The sequence below is a fragment of the Portunus trituberculatus genome, chromosome 33 (assembly GCF_017591435.1).
Source record: "Portunus trituberculatus isolate SZX2019 chromosome 33, ASM1759143v1, whole genome shotgun sequence".
NCBI lineage: Eukaryota > Metazoa > Arthropoda > Malacostraca > Decapoda > Portunidae > Portunus > Portunus trituberculatus.
Genome location: NC_059287.1, coordinates 7691875 through 7715273, shown reverse-complemented (window position 1 = coordinate 7715273; position 23399 = coordinate 7691875). Strand labels below are relative to the sequence as shown.

The window sequence follows — 23399 nt, the reverse complement described above, 5'->3', positions numbered from 1 at the left end:
TCCTAGGAAACCTAACCTTATTATTAATTTACAATAGGGTAAAGTGGGGTTAGAAATGCTTGTAGAAGTGTGATCTAGACCGTGAGAATGTGTATAGTTACGTGTGGTAACCTAACTTAACCTAACCTTATTATTAATTTCTAATAGAGTAAAATGGGGTTAGAAATGCTCGTAGAAGTGTGATCTAGCTCTTGAGAATGTGTACAGTTACATGTAGTGTATTGGTTCAAACTACAATAATTCCCTTTCTTGTATCTCTGGAAATGATAAATAAAATAATTACTGTGATAATAATCAGAGGCATTCCTTACAGTCAGTATTTGCCTGGGGCCCTCAACTTACCTCAACTTAGGGAGGCGGTGGCATAGTGGATAAGGTGGTGAGCATGGGATCGGACAGATGTCCACGCGTAGGTTCGAATCCCACCACGTACAGCCTTAAAACACTTTGCCATTTGTTGAGTGGTTTAAAGTTACCTACATATCACCATGATACCCAGGTTCTAGGTGGTTACACTCAAGATGAGCTTAGGCAGTGATATGGGCCCTAATATGGGTACCACTATAAATAAAATTGCCTGCGCCACTAATGGGCGGAAGCTGAACAGCGCTTCCCATACACTCTTCAAGTGTGCCTACAGGCGCTATAGGCCTTACTGTAAAAAAAAATAATAATAATAAGCAAGGGTCCTGCAAGTTCCACCCCATTTGACATAATCAGTCACTGCACACAGCTGTGCTGTGACAAATTGTAGACTTCATAAATTTGGCTTTCTGAAATGCCCTGAAGGGATCCCCTGAATAGTATTTATTTACTTGTTGCTTATCCCGAGGGCCCCATATGTAAAATTTTGCTTGGGATTCCTGGGGAATCTTCGAACACCAGTGATTATAATAGATGAATAAGATGGGATAAGAATGCCTTTAAGGTGAAGATGTGCATGGAAGATGCTAGGGTTACGATAGGTGTGCAGTGCAGAATATGGATAATCTTCACAATTTTACCTTAATACTCATTGATGCAAATGACAGAACTTTCCTTGTAGATTTTGGTGTATTCAGACTTGCTTCCACAAGATTTTCATCACAAATCCATACAAGGGAACTTGGTCTAAGTTCCCTTGAATAAAAATAATAAATATAAACTTACATTCCCTTCCTGACAAAGTCATGTCTCTGAACTCCATCCAATCAATCAAATCTGCTATTCATTCATTTTTGGGCCATACTTTGTTACTACACTGAGTGATCTCTTCTTCCACACACTTTCCATTATTAATCCTTGTAATTCCTTTTTTATTTTTCATATACTTTTGAATAGCATTATAAAGTGACTAAAAAACTTATCTGCTTAGAGTACACAATTCAGTCTTTTTTCTTAAATCTCTTCCAGTAATTTCTTCCCTTAAAGACTGGCATACCCACAGAATAGATCTATCCCTTTTATTTTTTCATATGTTTACATTTCTGTCTACTACCATAGGAATAAGGGGTAGCCAACCAAATGAGTCAACAAGGTTGTGCTGCTGGTACAAGATAGAGTGTTTGAGTCAGATAAAAATGGAATTCTCTCCCTGTAACTGATAAAAAGGAAGGAGCTGCATAGTTATTAATAGCATGATAATGATGTTTACTAATAAGCTATATCCTAATATGGGATAGTTCAGAATCATGTCTGCTTGTCATGAATGGCAAAATATTTCTGCTTTACTCCAATAAATCAAGTGATGTTATAATGAGCAAAGCTATTAATATTAAGAGGTAGTGTGAGGTAAAATGACATGCTGGCATTTCTAAACTGTTCACTGTTTTAATTTTTTGTAAGCAGAGGGCAGAGGCAAGTGTAAGTGAATGATATGAGAGGAGAGGAGTTGCATGAGATAATAAGAATGTTAATATTACAGCACCACAATAGAGCATTGTTTCTCAAACTATGGGTTGCAACCAAAAGTTGGGTTTCAAGATCAGTTTTTATGGGTTACTGGAATGCAGGAAAATTATCATGCTTTTTTGTGTATTTAAGTTATTTAATAAAATTTGCATTTATTTTTTGTCACTATAGGTCATAAAGGATTGAAATGTTCCATATATGATCACTGAAGAAAAGCTTGAGAACCTTTGCCATAGAGGAATTATTAAAGTGTATATGTTTGTGACACTGTAATTCTTTTAATTTCAGCTGATGATGGCATTATGTTCCAAGAGAAGAAGTCGAGCCTCAGCTACAAGTTGAGGAAAGAGATGAAGAAGGAGAGGAAGGAGAAGAGAAGAGAGGAAAAGGAAAAGCAGAGACAGGCAGAGGGAAAGGACAAGTTCAGAGAGAAGGACAAGAATGGGGGCCCCACTGTATCAGAATTGGTAGGGCCAGATAACCATTGAAGGCGAGGAGGTGTGCTGGCTGCTTGGCTAGTCTGTAGTGGTGTGGTGGGAGACAGCTCAGGAAGGAGTGGTGGTGGTCATATCTATTGTGATATATTGGCAGGCAGCTCATGAAGGAGTGATGGTGATTAGTTTTAGAGATGTTTTGGGTGGTAGCTCAGAAAGAATTAGTGATGCTTGGGTCTGTAGCTGTGTTGGTAAGAATTTCAGAAAGGATTCACTATGGTTTTATCAGATGTTTTGTGTTAAGCAGCAGCTCAGAGGACTGATGCTTAGAGTAGGTTTTAAAAGTAAGGTAAGAGGGAGAATTTTTAAAGAATAGCTGAATTAATGAAAATGGGCTGCAAAGACCTGTGTATAGTTAAGAAGCAATGCAGAAATGTTGATGGAAAGTTACAAAGTTAAGAATATAAGAGAAAGATTGACAAAATTGACAAATAAATGGTGTGGTGATTCATAAAAGAGCTACCTATAAGTGTTATAAGTCTTCACGCAACTAGCATAATGTGTAAAAGTTTATGGTTTTAGTAATCAGAATGTTGAAGTATTGAGACTCCCTGTGATGTTTATTTTCTATTGATGTTGGTCTTCTATTTGTTTGTTTGTATTCTCTCTCTCTCTCGCTCTCTCTCTCTCTCTCTCTCTCTCTCTCTCTCTCTCTCTCTCTCTCTCTCTCTCTCTCTCTCTCTCTCTCTCTCTCTCTCTCTCTCTCTCTCTCTCTCTCTCTCTCTCTCTCTCTCTCTCTCTCTCTCTCTCTCTCTCTCTCTCTCTCTCTTTCTGATGCTTGGCTATGTCTGGAAATAAACTCTCCAGATGGTGTCCACTACATAACCTCTACCTCTCCATATTCAAACACTCATTTTTGCTTGTCTGAGTACCTCCATGCTACTCATTCATGTTTCACCTTTAATCCGTAAGAGGTCAGCACTGATTTACCTCCCAATACTCATCCAGGTCACCAAAATTTCCACTTTTTTTTTATTCCATATAACTCAAAATGGGCATAGAAAAGTAAATATAAGAGTTAAAGTTCGAAATTGCCATTTTTAAATGTCCCGCTGGAGCTTTGAATTTACCTCGCTCAGTGATGCTGCCAGACGCACAACTTCTGAATGAGGCTTTTTTAATCATTTTATCAATATTTTTTTCCTACGAGACATGTGTATAATGGTTACATATTCATAAATTAAGCCATGTTTTATGAAATGAAATATACAAAAAATATTTGCAAATACTATAAATATAATGTAAAAAATAATTTGCTCAGTTTACCACAAAATATTGTTTATTATTTTTTCTTTCAGTATCCAAACTTTTTAGTATTGCAGCAGGGTGTGATATTCTTCAAAACAAGGCTCAATGCATAGAGCTACATCACATTCATGACAGTAATACCAAATGTCTCTCCGTTTTTTTTTTTTTTTTTTTTTTTTTTCCTCCACGCCAAGGCAAGGCGGCAGGGTAGGGTGGGGGAGGGGGATGACTAACCCATGTCAGAATGGCGGGAAACTGTGCTGATATATGCAAGACACTTCAAAGAACATAAATACTGAAGCTGGAGGGAATTTCAAATGCATAGAAAGCGAGAAAGGGGCGAACGTACTTGTACGTGATTGACCACAGATATTAAGTAAAGACTCCACGTACATGTATGTGATTGACCTCTTACGGGTTAACTAGACCACCCACCCTCTAAATGGTCTTCCTCTCCTTGGATCTTTGATTTCAATCATGTCATTGAGTTACATTGACTTTCATGGACTTACATCACTCACACAAATAACTTATTGTATCAGTACACACTTGGCACACATTGTCAGGAAGTATGCACAAGAACACATCACACTTAGTACAGTTTGTCTATTACTTTATATGGTGTGCAGTCAGGAATACAATACTACCTTCAAGATTCTTTCAGGATGAGCTTGGGATTCGCATTGTTAATGGTCGAGAGGCGGAGGCTATTGGGGCTCGTCCAGGTGACTCAGACTCAGATGACGAGATTCCTGGCCAGCATAAGTTCCGGCCCAAAGGGGCAAAGGCTCCTCAGTCCCTTGATCCCTGGAAAAAGATATTGCAAAGTAAGAAAGTTACTGGCTTGCACAATTGCATTTGTTTGAATAACTTGCTTTCTGTAACTCAAATTCTTCCACATAATTCATGTAAATGTTGGCAATTATTTCAGTGGTGAGAGATGGGATTAGTATGTCAGTTTTACAATTATATTTATAGTTTGTCTCTGACAGCCATTCTTAGCTCCTCCACACAACATATATGGTTGTGGGGATGGTTGGTGATAAAATAATGAGAAAAGAGCAGTTCTGACACTCAATATTTCATCTACTTTAATGTATTTTCAATTTAAGCTTATTTGTAATGAATTCCTACTTTGTATTTTTTTCAGGTGTCACAACTCTTCAGAAATTCCTTGTTTAGGAAAAATGACAAATCTTTTTTGTAGATCAGGGAAGGGAAACTAGTCTTGAAACTGATCATCTTTTCATAATTTACTGTCTTGCATAGACTACTGAGTTTGATGCAGACTGCTAATGCTTTTTGAAGCTTTATTTATCATGAAAATGCTGCTTAATGGTCTTCATTTTTAACAAAAGCTACTTTATAATGACATGTCAATTTTACTTCACCATTAGAGACAGCTGATAGTTGATATGGAATTTTTTTTTTTTTTTTTTATTTATTTATTTATTTTTTTTTTTTGTAAGCATTTACTGGTATGAAGTACAAACTCTTAGTAAGAATAATTTTATGTTGATGACAGTTATGACCACTTCACTACTTGACAATATTTTCTAATAATGCTTAGCTAAATGGGAATTTTTTATTTAAAGTCTTTTCATGGTTTTAAACTTAGATTCTGAAAATATGATAATTTTATATTGACATGACAGTTATGATTTACTAGCCATGCCTAATGGTAATTTGTGGTTTTTTCATAATATTTGGTGGTGTTATGTACAATTTTGATTTTTGACGTGATGTGTGGGTTCCCAGGCGGACAAATCCCTGATGCCAACATGATCCATGCCATACGAAAGCAGCGGCAGCAGGCCAGAGAGCAGGGAGACATGATCCCCATTGATGACACTGTCAGGTGAGAAAAACCAGAATAGTGTGAGACTTTTCTGCCTATGGTTAGTGATGTCATTGAGTAACTCCTATATGTGTTCTGTTAAAAATTACGCCAGAGCCCTCAAGTTAAAACAGTTCTGTTCCTATACCACATCAAAAACCAATTTTTGGGATAGGTCAGAAGTAGCCTAAATAAGCACCTATGGTGTTAAAGTGAAACTATTCTGTATGGCGGGGTTGTAAGTTTTGAATGCTGGCAGGCTGGAGGAAGGCAAGGGCCGGCTAGTGAGGGACGATGACAATGACCGCAGTGATGATGAGGAAGGATCATCCCGCATGGACTTTGCTGTGAACCAGCAAGCAAGGGATAGGCAGCAGCGGCAGGAGGCTTTCAATGCAGCACAAGGTGAGATGATATTGCAGATTGCTGTGGACAGTAAAACTTCACTTAAACCAGACTAATTTGGGAAATGAGTGATTTTTAAATCAAGCACTGCATTTCATTTCCTTGCCAAGGTATTCAGTTAAACTCCCTGTAGCTTGCTGGATGTCCAGGCTATGCACTGTTAACCCTTTCATCTCTCTCTCTCTCTCTCGCTCTCGCTCTTTTATTCGTGCACTTTCCTTGTTTTGTAGTACTCTTTTCCCTTCCTTTCCTTTAAGAAATTTTTAACCCTTATACTCTGTCAGGCATGATTGTAGTACTTTTCAAATTCTGCCCTTATTTTATACCGCAGAGTTTGTGTATGTTTGATCCATCTGTCATATATCAAGACCTGTCATTGGTCCATTGTTTTTAAGATGATGGACACTTAGTCAATCACGTATCAGTTTTTAGTAGGGTATGTTTTGTGCTAGTGTGAGGCACCTAGCATGTGTGTGGTGAGGACACAGATGTGAGTGTGCTGTATTATTATCATTTTTATCAATTTCTAGGCAAGATGAGAGATAATGAACCGGTTACGTTCCTAAAAAACCATTCATGCGTGAATTTTCGTTAAGCAAACCAATTATAACAAGTTTGACCCATGACTTGAACTTCCATTGAGAGTAAACAAAGTGAGAGTGCATCGTAGTATAGTAAAAGGTTTAATCCCTTCAATAGCAAGTACGGTGACGCCTACGTAGGCGTCATATTTCTTTTCTGAGCTTTCTTCAGTTCAGTTGTCCCGTATAGTGTGTTGGATACCAACTACACACGCCGTATGCTGTCTTTGAAATCCTAGTGCTCCTCCCACCATCCTTGTCTCCACGAATCACTAAAGATAAGCTACATGCGTCCCGCCTTATGTCTAAAATTACCCAATGGCATAGACTGTTCCCATCTCTCTCTCTCTCTCTCTCTCTCTCTCTCTCTCTCTCTCTCTCTCTCTCTCTCTCTCTCTCTCTCTCTCTCTCTCTCTCTCTCTCTCCTCTCCATCTCCCCATCTCCCTTCCCTCCATCCCCTCTCCTCTCGAAGATAAGTTACATGCATCCCGCCTTGTAACATTCGTGAAAACACACACACACAAATACAAAACAACAAATTTTCTAATCTCTCTCTCTCTCTCTCTCTCTCTCTCTCTCTCTCTCTCTCTCTCTCTCTCTCTCTCTCTCTCTCTCCTCCTCCTCCTCCTCCTCCTTCCTTCCATTCCTCTCCTTCCTCCTTCCCTCTTCCTCTCGAAGATAAGCTACATGCGTCCCACTTGTGTCTGAAATATTAGCAAATGTCTCTCTCTCTCTCTCTCTCTCTCTCTCTCTCTCTCTCTCTCTCTCTCTCTCTCTCTCTCTCTCTCTCTCTCTCTCTCTCTCTCTCTCGTCCACTTTCCTCTTCAAGGCGATATAGTGACTAAAAATAGCAGCATAATACACAAAGACGACAAGTATGACAAGCTTGCATGAGTTTCCTCTGGCGCGGCACTACCACCCGTATACCATACAGGCGGGCTTTTTTAACATCCGGCGCGAAGGGGTTAATGAAAGTAAAAATTATGAAGTTAAACATTTAAGCAGTTTCATTTAAGACTAAGTCATTATAATGTACACTAATGTATGTATGTACAGTCGCCGGTCGAAAACTTCTTGCCAATCTTAGCCCTTATATTTTCCAGTAGCAATACCTGGCAGATCCACACCAGGGCCCGTATTTATAAAACTTTCGTTAGCGAGACATAAGTCATGACAAGCGATCGTAGCTATGATGTGACATAGGTGGAAAAGTTATGGCTTGGTAACCCCTCATCATTAGCTCGACTTAGCGCAGGGATGCCAACCGCAACATAGTGGTGAAACTTATGGACTGAAACTAATCCAGTTATGATGATTTGAGCAAATAAACATGTCTGAGGCATTTCTGTATTAAAAGATTAAGAATATATGAAATTTAGGTATATTTGAAGGCAAACATAATCAATAATAGTGTCTCTGTCCACTGACTCCACTTCACCCGATGTAAACAAACAGCATATGACCCACGCACGTGTAGTCACATATACTGCTACTTCATTTTGTTGTTGGTTGTTACTGACATGATAGATGTACCACACCCACCACAGATGAGGAAACGAAGCAGCAACTGTTGTGTCAGCAAGCAATTTGCATTAACTTCAACCTAGCAACCTCAAGTGACCCAACTTATCCTAAACTAACAATGTCACTTAAGATACATTGATTTGAAGAATAATTTCCAATGACCTAACTTATCCTAAACTAACAATGTCACCTAAGATACACTGATTTGAAGAATAATTTCCAGTGTTGATATTCAAGTATGGAAGGTGTGTCTAGGGATAGAAATATTCACAATGATAAGCTGTAACAATCTGTAATGGCACTTGTAATGTGCACTTGTAAAACTGGCTTTTCTTGCACAAACCTATTTAAGGTACTTAAGTAAAAAAGATTTTTAGGCAAGGCAGCAGTGTTAATTAATAAACTAAGCCTGCAAGGTATTATTGTTTCCCCCACTATTTTTGGATAAGAAAGCCTACTTTGCTATGTTTTATGAAAGCATGTAGTGAAGCATTGAATATTAGTGGTCACTTTAATAATGGGTCTATTTGATGTAGGAGGCAGTCCATCTCCCAAGCCCCTTGATGACATAGACAAGAATTTGAGTGAGTAAATCATTCCATACACATATGGATCATCTTGGTTTTGAAAAGTATTAACCATTCCACCCTTGTATATCTATATCCTCCCACATCCTAGGTGACATTAAGAGAACACACCCTTTTTTTTTCCACTCCTTTGCTTTTATCATTTGCCGCACACTACACCACTTCTTTCATACCCTCCTATACCTCACATTCACTCTCCCTCTAACACTCAGTAATGCCCACCTGCCTTCCTTTATAAACACCCTGCTTAGGTTTGGAGAAACACAGGCAACAAACTATCCGTTTATTGTATTTAATGCTTCCAGGTGTAAAGGACAACTTCTGCCAGCTTACACATAACTAACTTTAACCCTAAACTAACAGAGGGAGAGGCGGAGGGAGGGAAGGGAGATGGGGAGGGAGGGAATGGAGAGAGAAAGAGAGAGAGAGAGAGAGAGAGAGAGAGAGAGAGATGGGAACAGTCTATGCCATTGGGTAATTTTAGACACAAGGATAAGCATGTAGCTTATCTTTAGTTATTGGTGGAGACAAGGATGGTGGGAGGAGCACTAGGATTTCAAGGACAGCATACGGCGTGTGTAGTTGGTATCCAACACACTATACGGGACAACTGAACTGAAGAAAGCTCAGAAAAGAAATATGACGCCTACGTAGGCGTCACCGTATTTGCTACTGGGGCTTCATGACGCCTACATAGGCGTCACCGTATTGAAGGGGTTAACTATCTGTCTATGTATAGACAAAGCCAACACCCTCTTCCAGGAGGAAGATAGCAAAAATGAGGCAACCACACACACACCATATAGGTACACTTTTTTTCTTTACATAGGGAAGAGGGCCAGCCAAGGGCAAAAAAAAAAAAAAACAATAAGAGAGATTAAAAGAAAAGACCCACTTGAGTGGTGGCTCTCTACACTGTGTATGAGGAGTATGGGGGCAGGAAGAGGGAAGGGTGCCTTGTCTTAGATACTTCCTCCCTGAGAGGATTGTTTACTTCTTATATAGATAGTGAGATGGATCTGCAATAGATATGCTTTTGATGGCTTAACTAACAGTAACAGTACAGATGGAAATGCTACCACAGCACTTCCAACGCCTAACACAGCTGAACCTCCTGCTGGTGCCAAGACATCCACCATCTTGGTGGATAATGCAGCAACGGGTTGTAGAGGTTGAGCACCATCTCTGAAAGAAATTTAATAAATAAAAATAACAAGTAAGATAATATATATATATATATATATATATATATATATATATATATATATATATATATATATATATATATATATATATATATATATATATATATATATATATATATATATATATATATATATATATATATATATATATATATATATATATATATATATATATATATATATATATATAGGTGCACCTATCTAACATTTTGTAATGAAACTACTTTTTGGGGGGAGGAAGGTCTTTTTTCTATTTTCTTGATTATCCCAAACATGTAAAACATTGATTTGCAATGAAAATGGTTACTACATTCATTCAAAGCACATCAAAATTATCAAAATAAAAATTCTCTCACATGACAATAACAAAAAATAAATAAATAAACCAAACTTAGCTATACCTAACTTAGCTAAACCTAACCTAACTTATCTTAACAAATTGACAGGAAATTATCTAAACCTTACCTAGAATTGATGACAAGTTTGGTATGAAAATAAATTAAACCTAATGTAACCAAACTAAGCATAACTAAATCTACCTTAACAATGAACTAAATCTAATCAAACCAACTATATACTCCCCTAATCTAAACTAACTTAACTAAACCTAACATTATTTACCTTAATGATAAATTTGGTAAAACTAATGTCTTAGGAGCTAACAATTTCCAGTGGTGAAAATATGTACCACTGTATTATAATGTGAGCAAGTAGTTTGCTGAGAACTTTTTCTTTATGCCATGAGATGTAATAGCACCCTTATCTAACCCACTAAAATGAATACCTAGTATATGTGCAATATGGAATGAATGAAACAAACTGTCTAATATGAAAAATATTAATATTGCAAAACTTATGAAGAACAGGATAAAGAGCTCCAGAAATTGAAAGAAAGGATACGAAGAGTGGAAGAAAACGAAACTAGGCTAAGAACCGAAAATAAAGAATTAAAAGTCCAAATACCGAACTACAAGAAATTGATGGAAGAAGGACTCAGTAAAGCCGAGAAAGAAAAAGATAAGCTAAAAGATCTAGTTAACAAAGAAGAAGAAAGAGTACAAGACGTGATTAAAAAAGAAATATAAGCATGGAGAATCCAAGATAAGAAAGACAAGGAATCATTTCAAGAAGTATTTCAAGAACAGTTAAAAGAAAGAGATGAAAATATGACAAGCAAAATGATAGGAGTCCTCAAGAAAAAAGAAAATTTAGTAAGAGAAATTGCCGAAAAAAAGAAGAGTGTAATTATTTTTGGACTGAAAGAAAAAAATGTTAAATATAGACCAAGAAGGGAAAAAGACGAAATGAAATCAGTAAAAGACCTACTAAAACATCTGAATGACGAGGATAGACAGAACTTAGAAGAGGAAGTAGAAGAAATCCATAGAATGGGACCATATCAAGAAGGAACAGTGAGACCAATTAAGATATTACTAAAATCACAAGCAGCAGCAGAAGAAGTACTATATAGAAAAACAAAAGGTTGCAAAGATATATATATATATATATATATATATATATATATATATATATATATATATATATATATATATATATATATATAAAGAAAAATAGAAACGAGGAGGAAAGGAAGAGACACAATGAACTGGTGGCAGAAGCAAGAGAAAAAAATAATGAAAGGTCAGAGGAGGAGAAGAAGGCATTTTTTGGAGAATTATAGGAGACAGGATAAGGAAATGGTATATAAAAGAGAAAGAAGAGAAAAAAATGGAGCAAGTTTAACTAAAAATGATAAGAACAAGAGATTAAAAATGATGTATACAAACATAGATGGGATTTTATCTAGTAAATTAGAATTAAGAGATTACATAAAGAAAGAAGAACCAGATATTGTATGCCTGGTGGAAACAAAGTTAAATGAGGCAATAAAAATAGACATAGATAAAAGGTATAATATATGGAGGAGAGACAGAGTGGGTAAAGGAGGAGGAGGAGTCATGATGATGTTAAGGAAGGAGATAGTGGTAAATCAAGTGGAGTTTGGGAAGGAAAATCAGAAATACTGTATGTTAAGATGCATATTAATAAAAAGGAGTTAACAATCATTGGAACATATGTGCCACCAAAACAAACTCATGGACTAACCAAGAATATAGAGACATGATAGATGACACAATAAGGAGTCTTACAAGAATCATTAAGGAAAGGAGAAAAGTGATATTGGTAGGAGATTTCAACTGTAAGGAGGTAGACTGGGAAAATTATGAAAGTGGTATGGGGGAAGATGCCTGGGAGATAGATTCCTGAACCTAATGATAGATAATTTGATGGTCCAAAGAGTAAAGGAAAACACAAGATTCAGAGGAAACGATGAGCCAGCAAGATTAGACCTAGTTTTTACAAGGGATATACCAATTAACGATGATATAAGATACAAGTGCCCATTGGGAAAGAGTGACCATGTAATATTAGAAATGGATATAGAAGAAGGAAAGGAAGATAGAGATGAATCATACAAAGGAGACCGATTAAATTACAGAAAGGCTGATATTGAGAATCTCAAGAACTATTTTAAAACGTAAACTGGGAGGAGATGGAAAACTCATTAACGGTTCAAGAGAAATATAACTTATTTTTGGAAATATACAAAACTGGGGTCAGGGAATATGTTCCGAAATATAGACCTAAAGAAGAAGGAAAGAAAGATTGGTTTAATGCAAGATGTGCTAGGGCAAAGGAGAAACGAGATGGAGCATGGAAAAGGTGGAGAAGAAACAGAAATCCAGAAAATAAGGAAAACTTCAAAACAGCAAGAAATGAATATGCTAAGGTGAGAAAGGAAGAAGAAAGAACTATGAAAAGGACATTGTCAAAAATGTAAGGAACAACCAAAATTGTTCTACAGATTCATAAATGGAAAAATAAGACAAAAAGAAACAATAGAAAGGTTAAAAGGAGAAAACAGAATGGTGGAAGACCCAAAAGTATGGCAGAACTGTTAAATAGTAAATTTCATGAGGTCTTTACTAAGGAATCCAAATTTGAAAGACCACAGGGTAATAGAGAGACTGTCTATATGAAAGAGATTAAAGTAACCAAGCTTGAAATAAAAAGTTGATGACGGAATTGGATGAGGAAAAGGCAATGGGACCGGATGAAGTCTCAGGCAGAATACTGAAAGAATGTAGGAAGAACTAGCAAGTCCAATATACAACATCATAAAATGCTCAATAGAAAATGGAACAGTGCCAGTGGAGTGGAAAAGAGCTGAGGTGGTTCCCATATATAAGAGCGGAAGGAAGGAAGAACCTTTAAATTACAGACCGGTATCACTAACTAGTGTAATATGCAAGATGTGTGAAAAAGTAATAAAGAAGCAATGGATGGAGTTTCTTGAAGACAACAAAATATTATCAAATAGCCAATTTGGTTTTAGAAAAGGTCGGTCATGTGTGACAAATTTATTGAGTTTCTACTCTAGAATAGTTGATAAAGTACAAGAGAGAGAGGATGGGTTGACTGTATTTATTTAGATCTAAAAAAGGCTTTTGATAAAGTGCCACATGAAAGATTACTATGGAAGTTAGAGGAGAAGGGTGGCTTAAAAGGAAGCACATTGAGATGGATGAAGAATTACTTAAGGGGGAGAGAAATAAGGACGATAGTTAAAGATATGAAGTCCAAGTGGAGAACAGTAGACAGCGGAGTGCCACAGGGGTCAGTATTGGCACCAATACTTTTCTCGTATATATAAATGACATGCCAGAGGAGTGAACAGCTACATAAATCTGTTTGCGGACGATGCGAAACTGTGCAGAGTCATTAAACAAAAGAGGATTGTGAAATACTACAGGAAGACTTAAACAAGATCTGGAAATGGAGCAAAAATGGGAGATGGAATTCAATGTGGACAAAAGCCATGTCATGGAAATGGGAAAAAGTGAAAGACGACCAGTGGGAATCTATAAGATGGGAGATGGAGTAGAACTAGAAAAAGTAAAAAGGAAAAGGACTTGGGAGTGACAATGGAAGAAAATAATCAACCGGTAAGCCATATTGATAGAATTTTCAGAGAGACGTATAATTTGCTAAGGAATATTGGAGTAGCATTTCACTATATGGACAAGGAAATGATGAAGAAATTGATAAGTACTAAAATAAGACCTAGATTGGAATATGCAGGAGTTGTGTGGACTCCCCATAAAAGAAACACATAAGAAAATTAGAGACTACAAAAATGGCTACAAGAATGGTTCCAGAATTTAAAGGGATGGCATATGAGGAGAGACTAAAGGCAATGGATCTACCAACCTTGGAGCAGAGAAGAGAGAGGGATCTGATACAAGTTTATAAATTGATTAACGGAATGGATGAAGTGGATAATGAGAAACTGATCCTGAGAGAAGAATATGACTTTAGAAGCACAAGATCGCATAGTAAGAAACTAAGGAAGGGACGATGTCTGAGAGATGTTAAAAATTTAGTTTCCATAAAGATGTGTTGAGACTTGGAACAGTTTGAGTGAGGAAGTGGTATCAGCAAAGAGTGTACATAGTTTTAAAGAAAAATTGGATAAGTGTAGATATGGAGACGGGACCACACGAGCATAAAGCCCAGGCCCTGTAAAACTACAACTAGGTAAATACACACACACACACACATACACACCATGGAGGCACACACCTCCTGCGCAAGAGCGGCATCTAACTAACACTCCACACGCTAAGCAATGTGCTTGAGTGAGAATAGTTATTGCTATTGAGGGGCAACCAGAGCGAGTGAACGAGTGTACAGAGTGAACGTAGCCTGGTGGCGTGTACATGGGAGTGATCGGAGGTGTGAGAACCTCCACACTCCAAACGACAGAGCGGGAACGCATCCAACCACACACATGTAGCTACCAGGCCGGGCCCCCAGTGACCACACACCCACATGTTCCCAGGAAGAGTAAGAAAAAATGGATAGACCGGTAAGAAATAAATTACCAAATTCAAAATATGTTGATGAGGCCCAGGGAGCAAAGCCGAAAGTGGCCAGTCAAAGCATGAGTCCAGCTTCAACAGGGGCAAGATTGCAAGGTAGATTGATAATGTTGGAGAAGAGATTTGAGGAGTTAGTGAAGGAATTAAAAGTTCAGAGGAGTGAGGAGGAGCAGGATAGAGAATTCCGCAAGGCTTTGAAGGAAAGAGTTAAGAGACTGGAGGAAAATGAAAAACGATTGGTGGATGAGAATGTGCACTTGAGAGTGGAGGTTGAAAAATACAAGAGACGGTTGGAGGAGAAAATGGATAGAGTAGTAAAGGAGAAAGATGACTTTAAGGAAATGATTAGTGAGCAGAATGAAAGGCTTGAAAGGAATGGGAACTGAAGAAAACACAATGGACTGAGTCGAGGAAGCAGAGATGGTTGGATTACAAGAAATAATTAAAGATCAGTTGAAGGAAGACAAAAAAGAAAGGTCCAAGGAACTGGTTAATGTAATGAAGAATAAGGAAACATTGATAAGGGAAATAGCAGAAAAGAAGAAGTGTGTGTTAATATTTGGGATGAAAGAACAAAATATAACATATAAGCCTAAGAGAATTAAGGAAGAATTAAAACGGTAAGAGATCTGTTAAAAATCTAAATGATGATGAAAAAAGACCTACAAGAAGAAGTAGAAGAGATCCATAGACTGGGTCCGTATAAGGAGGGAGTGAGCAGACCGATTAAAGTAGTACTGAAGTCACAACAATCTGGAGGATATCCTATATAGAACATCAAAGTTAAGAGAGATAGAAGGTTGTAAAGAGGTGTTTGTGAGAAAGAATAGAAATGAGGAAGAGAGAGAAGATATAAGGAATTGGTGGAAGAGGCGAGAAGGAAAAATGATGAGCGGTCTGAGGAGGAAAGAGAAAAGTTTTTTTGGAGAGTTATAGGAGAGAGAGTCAGAAAGTGGTATGTGGAAAGAAGGAATACGGAGGAACCCTAGAGGGAGCAGTGGGTGGACCGTAATGTATACTAATATAGATGGGATACTGTCAAGTAGATTGGAATTGCAAGACTATATGATAGTGGAGAAGCCTGATATAGTGTGTTTGACTGAGACAAAATTGCATGAAAAACAAAGATAAATTTGGATAATAAATATAATATATGGAGAAAGGATAGGGAGAGTAAAGGTGGAGGAGGAGTTATGATTATGACGAAGAAATAAATAAATGTGGATAAGGTTTGGTATGGGAAGAACAACAGAAGTGATAAGCATAAGTATAAAAGTGATGGAAGAGAATTAATAATCATGGTGACCTATGTACCTCCTAAAACAAATTCTTGGACATTAAGGAATACGACAATATGATCAAGGATACTTTACAGAGTTTGGAAAGTGTATTATCTGGAAAAAGAAAGGTGATACTAGTAGGAGATTTTAATTGTAAGGAGGTGGATTGGGAAAATCTAGTAAGTGGTGGTGGAGAGGAAGCATGGGAGAGAGATTTCTTAATCTAATGATGGAAAATATGATGGAACAGAGGGTGAAGGAAAATACTAGATATAGAGGAGATGATGAACCGGCTAGACTGGATTTGGTGTTAACAAGAGAAGTGTACCTATGTGGAGATATACAATACAAGTGTCCTTTGGGAAAGAGTGATCATGTGGTTATGGAAATGCAGATAGCAACAACACAGCGAAGGAAGGACGAGACATACAGGAGTGGTAGATTGAATTATAGAAAGATGGACACAGAAAGTTTGAAAAATTATTTCAGAAAATTAGATTGGGAGGAGATGTTACAAATCAGAGAAGTGCAAAAGAAATATGAGATTTTTATGAAATATTATAAAGAAGGAGTTATGAAATTTGTACCAAAGTATAAACCGAGAGAGGAAGGAAGAAAGGATTGGTTTAATGCAACTTGTGTTAAGGCTAAGGAAAAGAGAGATGTGGCTTGGAAAAGATGGAAAAAGAGCAGGAATATACTAAATAAGGAGAATTATAGAGTGGCGAGAAATGAGTATGTGAGGGTAAGGAGGAAAGAAGAAAGAAAATTTGAAAAAGATATTGTAGACAAGAGTAAGGAACATCCAAAATTGTTTTACAGGTTCATAAATGGTAAACTTAAAAAGAGAGAGTCCATTGAAAGATTAAAAGGAGAGCAAGGGATAGTAGATGACCCTAAGAATATAGCGGAATTGCTAAATAATAGGTTTCACCAAGTATTTACTGAAGAAACAATGTTTGTAAAGCCACAGAATATTCGTACAAGGAAATGTGCACATGGATGACATTAAGATACCTAAAAAGGAGTTATATAAAATATTGGAGGAACTTAAAGATGATAAAGCGATGGGACCAGATGAAGTTTCAGGAAAATTATTGAAGGAGTGTAGAGAAGAATTGATTGATCCATTATATGATATTATAAGGTGTTCATTAGAAACAGGGGAAGTACCAGTAGAGTGGAAGAGAGCTGAAGTGGTGCCCATTTATAAGGGAGGCAGTAAGAAGAGCCTCTTGACTATAGACCTGTCTCTCTAACAAGTGGTGTCGGTACGATTTGTGAGAGGGTGATAAAGAAATATTGGATACAGTTCCTGGAGGATCATAAGTTATTATCAGATCATCAATTTGGCTACAGGAAAGGGAGGTCATGTGTAACAAATCTACTGAGCTTTTATTCAGGAGTGGTTGACAAAATACAAGAGAGAGAGGGATGGATGGACTGTGTATATTTGGATTTAAAGAAAGCTTTTGACAAGGTACCTCACAAGAGACTGTTATGGAAAGTAGAGATTTATGGAGGACTGAAAGGAAAAGTATTAAAGTGGATGGAAAACTACTTGAGATGGAGGGAGATGAGAATGGTAATAAGGGATGCAAAGTCGGACTGGTTGGTGGTGGAGAGTGGAGTCCCACAAGGCTCAGTGCTGGCACCAATACTTTTCCTTGTATATATTAATGACATGCCAGAGGGAGTAAACAGTTATATTAATTTGTTTGTGGATGATGCGAAGTTGTGTAGGTGTGTGAAGAGTGAAGAAGATTGTGAAATTTTACAGGCAGACCTGGATAAGATTTGGGAGTGGAACAAGAGGTGGCAAATGGAATTTAATCTGAGCAAAAGTCATGTGATGGAGATGGGGAAGAGTGGAAGACGGCCAAGAGGGTCATATAAGATGGGTGAAGAAGTAGTGTTGAAAAAGGTGGAAAAGGAAAAGGATTTGGGAGTGATAATACAAGACCATGGGCAGTTTGAGGCTCATATTGATAAGATGTTTGGAGAAACGTATAATTTGATAAAAAATATTGGATTAGCCTTCCATTATATGGATAAAGATATGATGAAGAAATTAATTAGTATGGTAATTAGACCAAGATTGGAATATGCTGGAGTGGTTTGGTCCCCTTATAAAAAGAAGCATATAAGGAAGTTGGAGATATTGCAGAGAATGGCAACAAAAATGGTTCCGGAATTGGCAGAAATGACCTATGAGGAGAGATTAAAAGAAATGAATTTGCCTACCTTGGAACAAAGAAGAGAAAGAGGAGATTTAATATTATTATTATTATTATTATTATGAGGTCAATGAAGGAACCCACTGAAAGCATAACTGCATAAACCCAAAGGAGTGTGATCATAGATAAGTGAAAGGAAGTAACAGGAATGAACAACAGAATAGGAAGATTGGTAGAGATCTAAGAGGTAGTGAGTTCAGAGAGAAGAAAGGTATTCACAGTTTTTAAATGCTTCAATGTTACTAGAATTAACAATCTGTTGAATTGTATTCAGAGTCTAGCAGATACTGGGATAAAACACCAAAATTGTGAAGTATTACATCGATTCACAGACAAGGAACGGTCATTCATGATCAAGGATTGTCTTGTAGCACGTGCTGGTAGTGAAGGCAGGCAAATGACAATGCAACGGGTGGTTGGAATTAGACATGATTTTGAAGAAATAGGACAATGATCCAACCAAGACATGGAAGATTAATCTCAAGATTAGGAAGAAGAAATTTAATCTGGTTGAATGCTCTATCTAAAAGCTTTAAGTGAGACTCTGCTGCAGAGATCCACACAGAGTGACAATATTCAAAATGAGGCAGTATGAAAGAGTAAAAGCAATTTCTTACAATATCATCAGAGGAATATATCCACATTTGCGTAACAAACCAACTTTACATGAGACTGATGATGCAAGTGAGCAAGTGCAACTCAAAAGTAAGTTTGGGATCAAGGGTGACTGAGTAACTTCAGAGAGAACAATTAGGAATAGATACTTTGACAACAATATCAGGGTGAACTGGGAAAGGTGTCCTTGATCTGCTAATAACCATACTATGGGATTTACTGGGTTCAGTTTCATAAGATCACACCATGACAGAATCCTTGAAACATCTTGAGTGAGTACATTAGCGATCTCTGCCTATCCTGTGGGAAGGAATTGATATATAGTGGTGTCATCAGCATAAGCAAATATTAGATTCAATAAAATGTCAGATGTATAAATAATAAAAGAAGAGGTCCCAGAACACTTTGGAACAGGATACAACTGGACTAAAAGAACTAAGGCAGATCAACAGTCACAGCTGCCTTACTGTTAGAACTCTGACAGAACTTGATGGAGACCAATACCAATAGATCTAACTTTCGATAAAAGGGCTCTATGATTAACACGATCAAATGCAGAACTAAAATCATACAGGTTTATAAACTGTTGAATGGACTGGATGAAGTGGATAATGAGCAAATGATGTTGAGAGAGGAAAACTTAAATAGAACTACAAGATCGCATAGTAAAAAGATAGCCAAGGGAATATGCTTGAAGGATGTGAAGAAATATAGTTTCCCACAAAGATGTGTGGAGGTGTGGAATGGTTTGAGTTAGGAGGTGGTGTCAGCAAGGAGTGTGCATAGTTTTAAAGGAAAGTTGGATGTGTGTAGATATGGAGACGGGGCCACACGAGTATGATACCCAGGCCCTGTAAAATTACAACTAGGTGAATACACACACACACACACACACCTTTAAATTACAGACCAGTATCACTGACTAGTGTAATATGCAAGATGTGTGAAAGAATAAGAAAGAAACAATGGATCGAGTTCCTTGAAGACAACAAATTAATATCAAATAGCCAATTTGGTTTTAGGAAAAGACGGTCGTATGTAACTAATTTATTGAGTTTCTATTCTAGAATAGTTGATAGAGTACAAGAGAGAGAGGGATGAGTTGACTGTATTTATTTGGATTTAAAAAAGGCGTTTGACAAAGTGCCACATGCAAGATTACTATGGAAGTTAGAGGAGAAGGGTGGCTTAAAAGGCAGCACATTGAGATGGATAGAAAATTATTTGAGGGGAAGAGAAATAAGGACGGTAATTAAAGATATGAAGTCCAAGTGGAGAGCAGTAGAAAGCGGAGTGCCACAAGGGTCAGTATTGGCACCAGTATTTTTCCTCATTTATATTAACGACATGCCAGAAGGAGTGAACAGCTACATAAATCTGTTTGCAGATGATACGAAACTGTGCAGAGTTATAAAGCAAAAAGAGGATTGTGAAATACAGCAAGAAGACCTAAATAAGATATGGGAATGGAGCAAAAAGTGGGAAATGGAATTCAATATGAACAAAAGCCATGTCATGGAAATGGGAAAGAGTGAAAGACGACCCGTGGGAATCAATAAGATGGGAGATGGAGTAGAACTGGGGAAAGTCAAAAAGGAAAAAGACTTAGGAGTGACGATGAAAGAAAACAATCAACCAGTAAGCCATATTGATAGAATTTTTAGAGAAACATATAATTTGCTAAGGAATATTGGAGTAGCATTTCACTACATGGACAAAGAAATGATGAAGAAATTGATAAGTACTTTAATAAGACCCAGATTGGAATATGCAGGAGTAGTGTGGACCCCTCATAAAAAAGAAACACATAAGGAAATTGGAGAGACTACAAAAAATGGCTACAAGAATGGTTCCAGAATTTGAAGGGATGACATATGAGGAGAGACTAAAGGCTATGGATCTACCAACCTTGGAACAAAGAAGGGAGAGAGGAGACCTGATACAAGTTTTTAAATTGATCAACGGAATGGACCAAGTGGATAATGAGAAACTGATCCTAAGAGAAGAATATGACATCCGAAGCACAAGATCGCATAGTAAAAAGCTGAGAAAAGGAAGATGTCTGAGAGATGTTAAAAAATATAGTTTCCTGCAAAGATGTATTGAGACGTGGAACAGTTTAAATAAAGAAGTAGTGTCTACAACGAGTTTGCATACTTTTAAAGTAAGATTGGATAAGTGTAGATATAGAGACGGGGCCACACGAGCATAAAGCCCAGGCCCTGTAAAACTACAACTAGGTAAATACACACACACACACACACACACACACACTGTAAGGCCTGTAAGGCCTATAGCACCTGTAGGCACACTTGAAGAGTGTATGGGAAGGGCTGTTCAGCTTCCGCCCATTAGTGGTGCAGGCAATTTTATTTATAGTGGTACCCACATTAGGGCCCATATCACCACCCAAGCTCATCTTGAGTGTAACCACCTAGAACCTGGGTATCATGGTGACATGTAGGTAATTTTAAACCACTCGACAAATGGCAAAGTGTTTTAAGGCTGTACATGGTGGGATTGAACCTATGTGGGCGTCTGGATCACGCTCACCACCTTATCACTACGCCACCGCCTCCCAGGCCCTGTAAAACTACAACTACAACTAGGTAAATACACACACACACACACACATTATTATCATTGTTATTATGAATGTTATTGTATGATTTTCAGTGGTTAGAGCGCTGGCTTCACAAGCCAGAGGACCGGGGTCCAATTCCCCGGCCGGGTGGAGATATTTGGGTGTGTCTCCTTTCATGTGTAGCCCCTGTTCACCTAGCAGTGAGTAGGTATGGGATGTAAATCGAGGAGTTGTGACCTTGTTGTGTGGTGTGTGGTGTGTGCCTGGTCTCAGGCCTATCCGAAGATAGGAAATAATGAGTTCTGAGCTCGCTCCATAGGGTAACGTCTGGTTGTCTCGTCAGAGACTGCAGCAGATCAAACAGTGAAACACACATTTCGAAGGATTTGTGACCACTCCAAGTAGACTAAACAAATTAGATATGGACTCAAGAATTCAGGCATTAGAGAGTAATCTTCTAAATATTAGATCTATAGAAGAGAAGTTAGATAGGGTTATAGCGGAGAATGATACCTTCAAAAAAGAAATCTACATGCTAACAAGGGAGAACAAGGAATTACTGAAAGAGAAAGTGGAAATGGAAAAAGAAAATCAGCATCTAAGGAAACAATGTGACGAAATAAGGCTAAACTACTTGAAATGGAAAAGAAAATATCCGAAGGTGACTTAGGGAAGGAGGAGTGCCTCAACCTAATTGATGCTAAAATGAAGGAAGTGAAACATGAAAATGAAGAAGTACAGAAGTCCTTCAAAGAGATAATGAAAAAGCAAGAAGAAAATAAAGTGATTACACAGAGTGAAATAGTTAAGGCTTTGAAGGAAAATGAGTATGTGGTGAGAGATATTGCTGAAAAGAAAAAATGCGTGATCATAACAGGTTTGAGAGAGGAAACTAACAGGAATTTGCAAGATAGGAAGGATAGGGAAAATGACAGGATTAAGTTTTTACTGAATAAGATCTCCGAGGAGGAAGAATGCCTATATGCTGAGCTAGAGGAAAGTGTGAGACTAGGAGCTTATGAAGAAGGCAAAAGTAGACCATTAAAATTGAAATTAAAGTCTCAGGTGGCAGCCGAGGCCTTGCTGAGGAGGGCCTGGAAACTTAAGACTACGAGGAAACCAAAACAATTTACATAAGAAGAAATATGAAAGGATGAAAGAATGAAAATGAGAGAGCTTGTAACTGAAGTGAGAGAGAAGAATGAGGAAAGAACCAAGGAGGAAAAGACCAAGTTTTTTTTGGAGGATGAGAAATGGGAGGCTGAAGAAGTGGTGGATTAAACAGACGGAATAGACAGTACACAGACTGAAACATGGAAGAAAGAGATTAGGAATGGAATTCAAGTGACATGCACGAATATAGATGGATTTCTGTCTAAAAGGCTAGAATGTGTGGATTACCTAAGAAACAGTGAACTGGACATAATGTGTATGGTGGAAACAAAGTTAAGGCCCGAAATAAAGGGGATCTGATACAAGTTTACAAAGTGATCAACGGAATGGACCAAGTGGATAATGAGAAACTGATCCTGAGAGAAGAATATGACATTCGTAGCACAAGATTGCATAGTAAAAAGCTGAGAAAGGGAAGATGTCTGAGAGATGTTAAAAAATATAGTTTCCCACAAAGATGTATTGAGACATGGAACAGTTTGAATGAAGAAGTAGTGACAGCAACGAGTGTGCATACTTTTAAAGTAAGATTGGATAACTGTAGATATGGAGATGGGGCCACACGAGCATAAAGCCCAGGCCCTGTAAAACTACAACTAGCTAAATACATCTAGGTAAATACACACACACACATTCTGAGGTCAAGGGGAGGGACAGGGCATGGACCAGGAGGGGAGGGTCAAGTGGGTGGAGCTCTAAGACTTAGTTTTTGAGGGAGTTTAACCAATCCAAGGGAACCTGAAGCCTTCACCTGGTGTGGATCTGCCAGGTATTGCTACTGGAAAATATATGGGC

The 23399-nt window shown here is 37.7% G+C and overlaps 1 protein-coding gene across 2 annotated transcripts in view; it reads left to right on the top strand.

Annotated features, from left to right (window-relative positions):
* LOC123512437 (PAX3- and PAX7-binding protein 1-like) overlaps positions 1 to 23399 on the top strand; it is an 80941-nt gene that overhangs the window by 866 nt on the left and 56676 nt on the right. For both annotated transcript variants that reach the window (XM_045268852.1, XM_045268851.1), the window contains exons 2-5: positions 2179 to 2357; positions 4297 to 4459; positions 5391 to 5490; positions 5729 to 5874. In XM_045268852.1, the coding sequence (XP_045124787.1) occupies positions 2179 to 2357; positions 4297 to 4459; positions 5391 to 5490; positions 5729 to 5874 (588 nt within the window). The remainder of the gene's footprint in view (positions 1 to 2178; positions 2358 to 4296; positions 4460 to 5390; positions 5491 to 5728; positions 5875 to 23399) is intronic.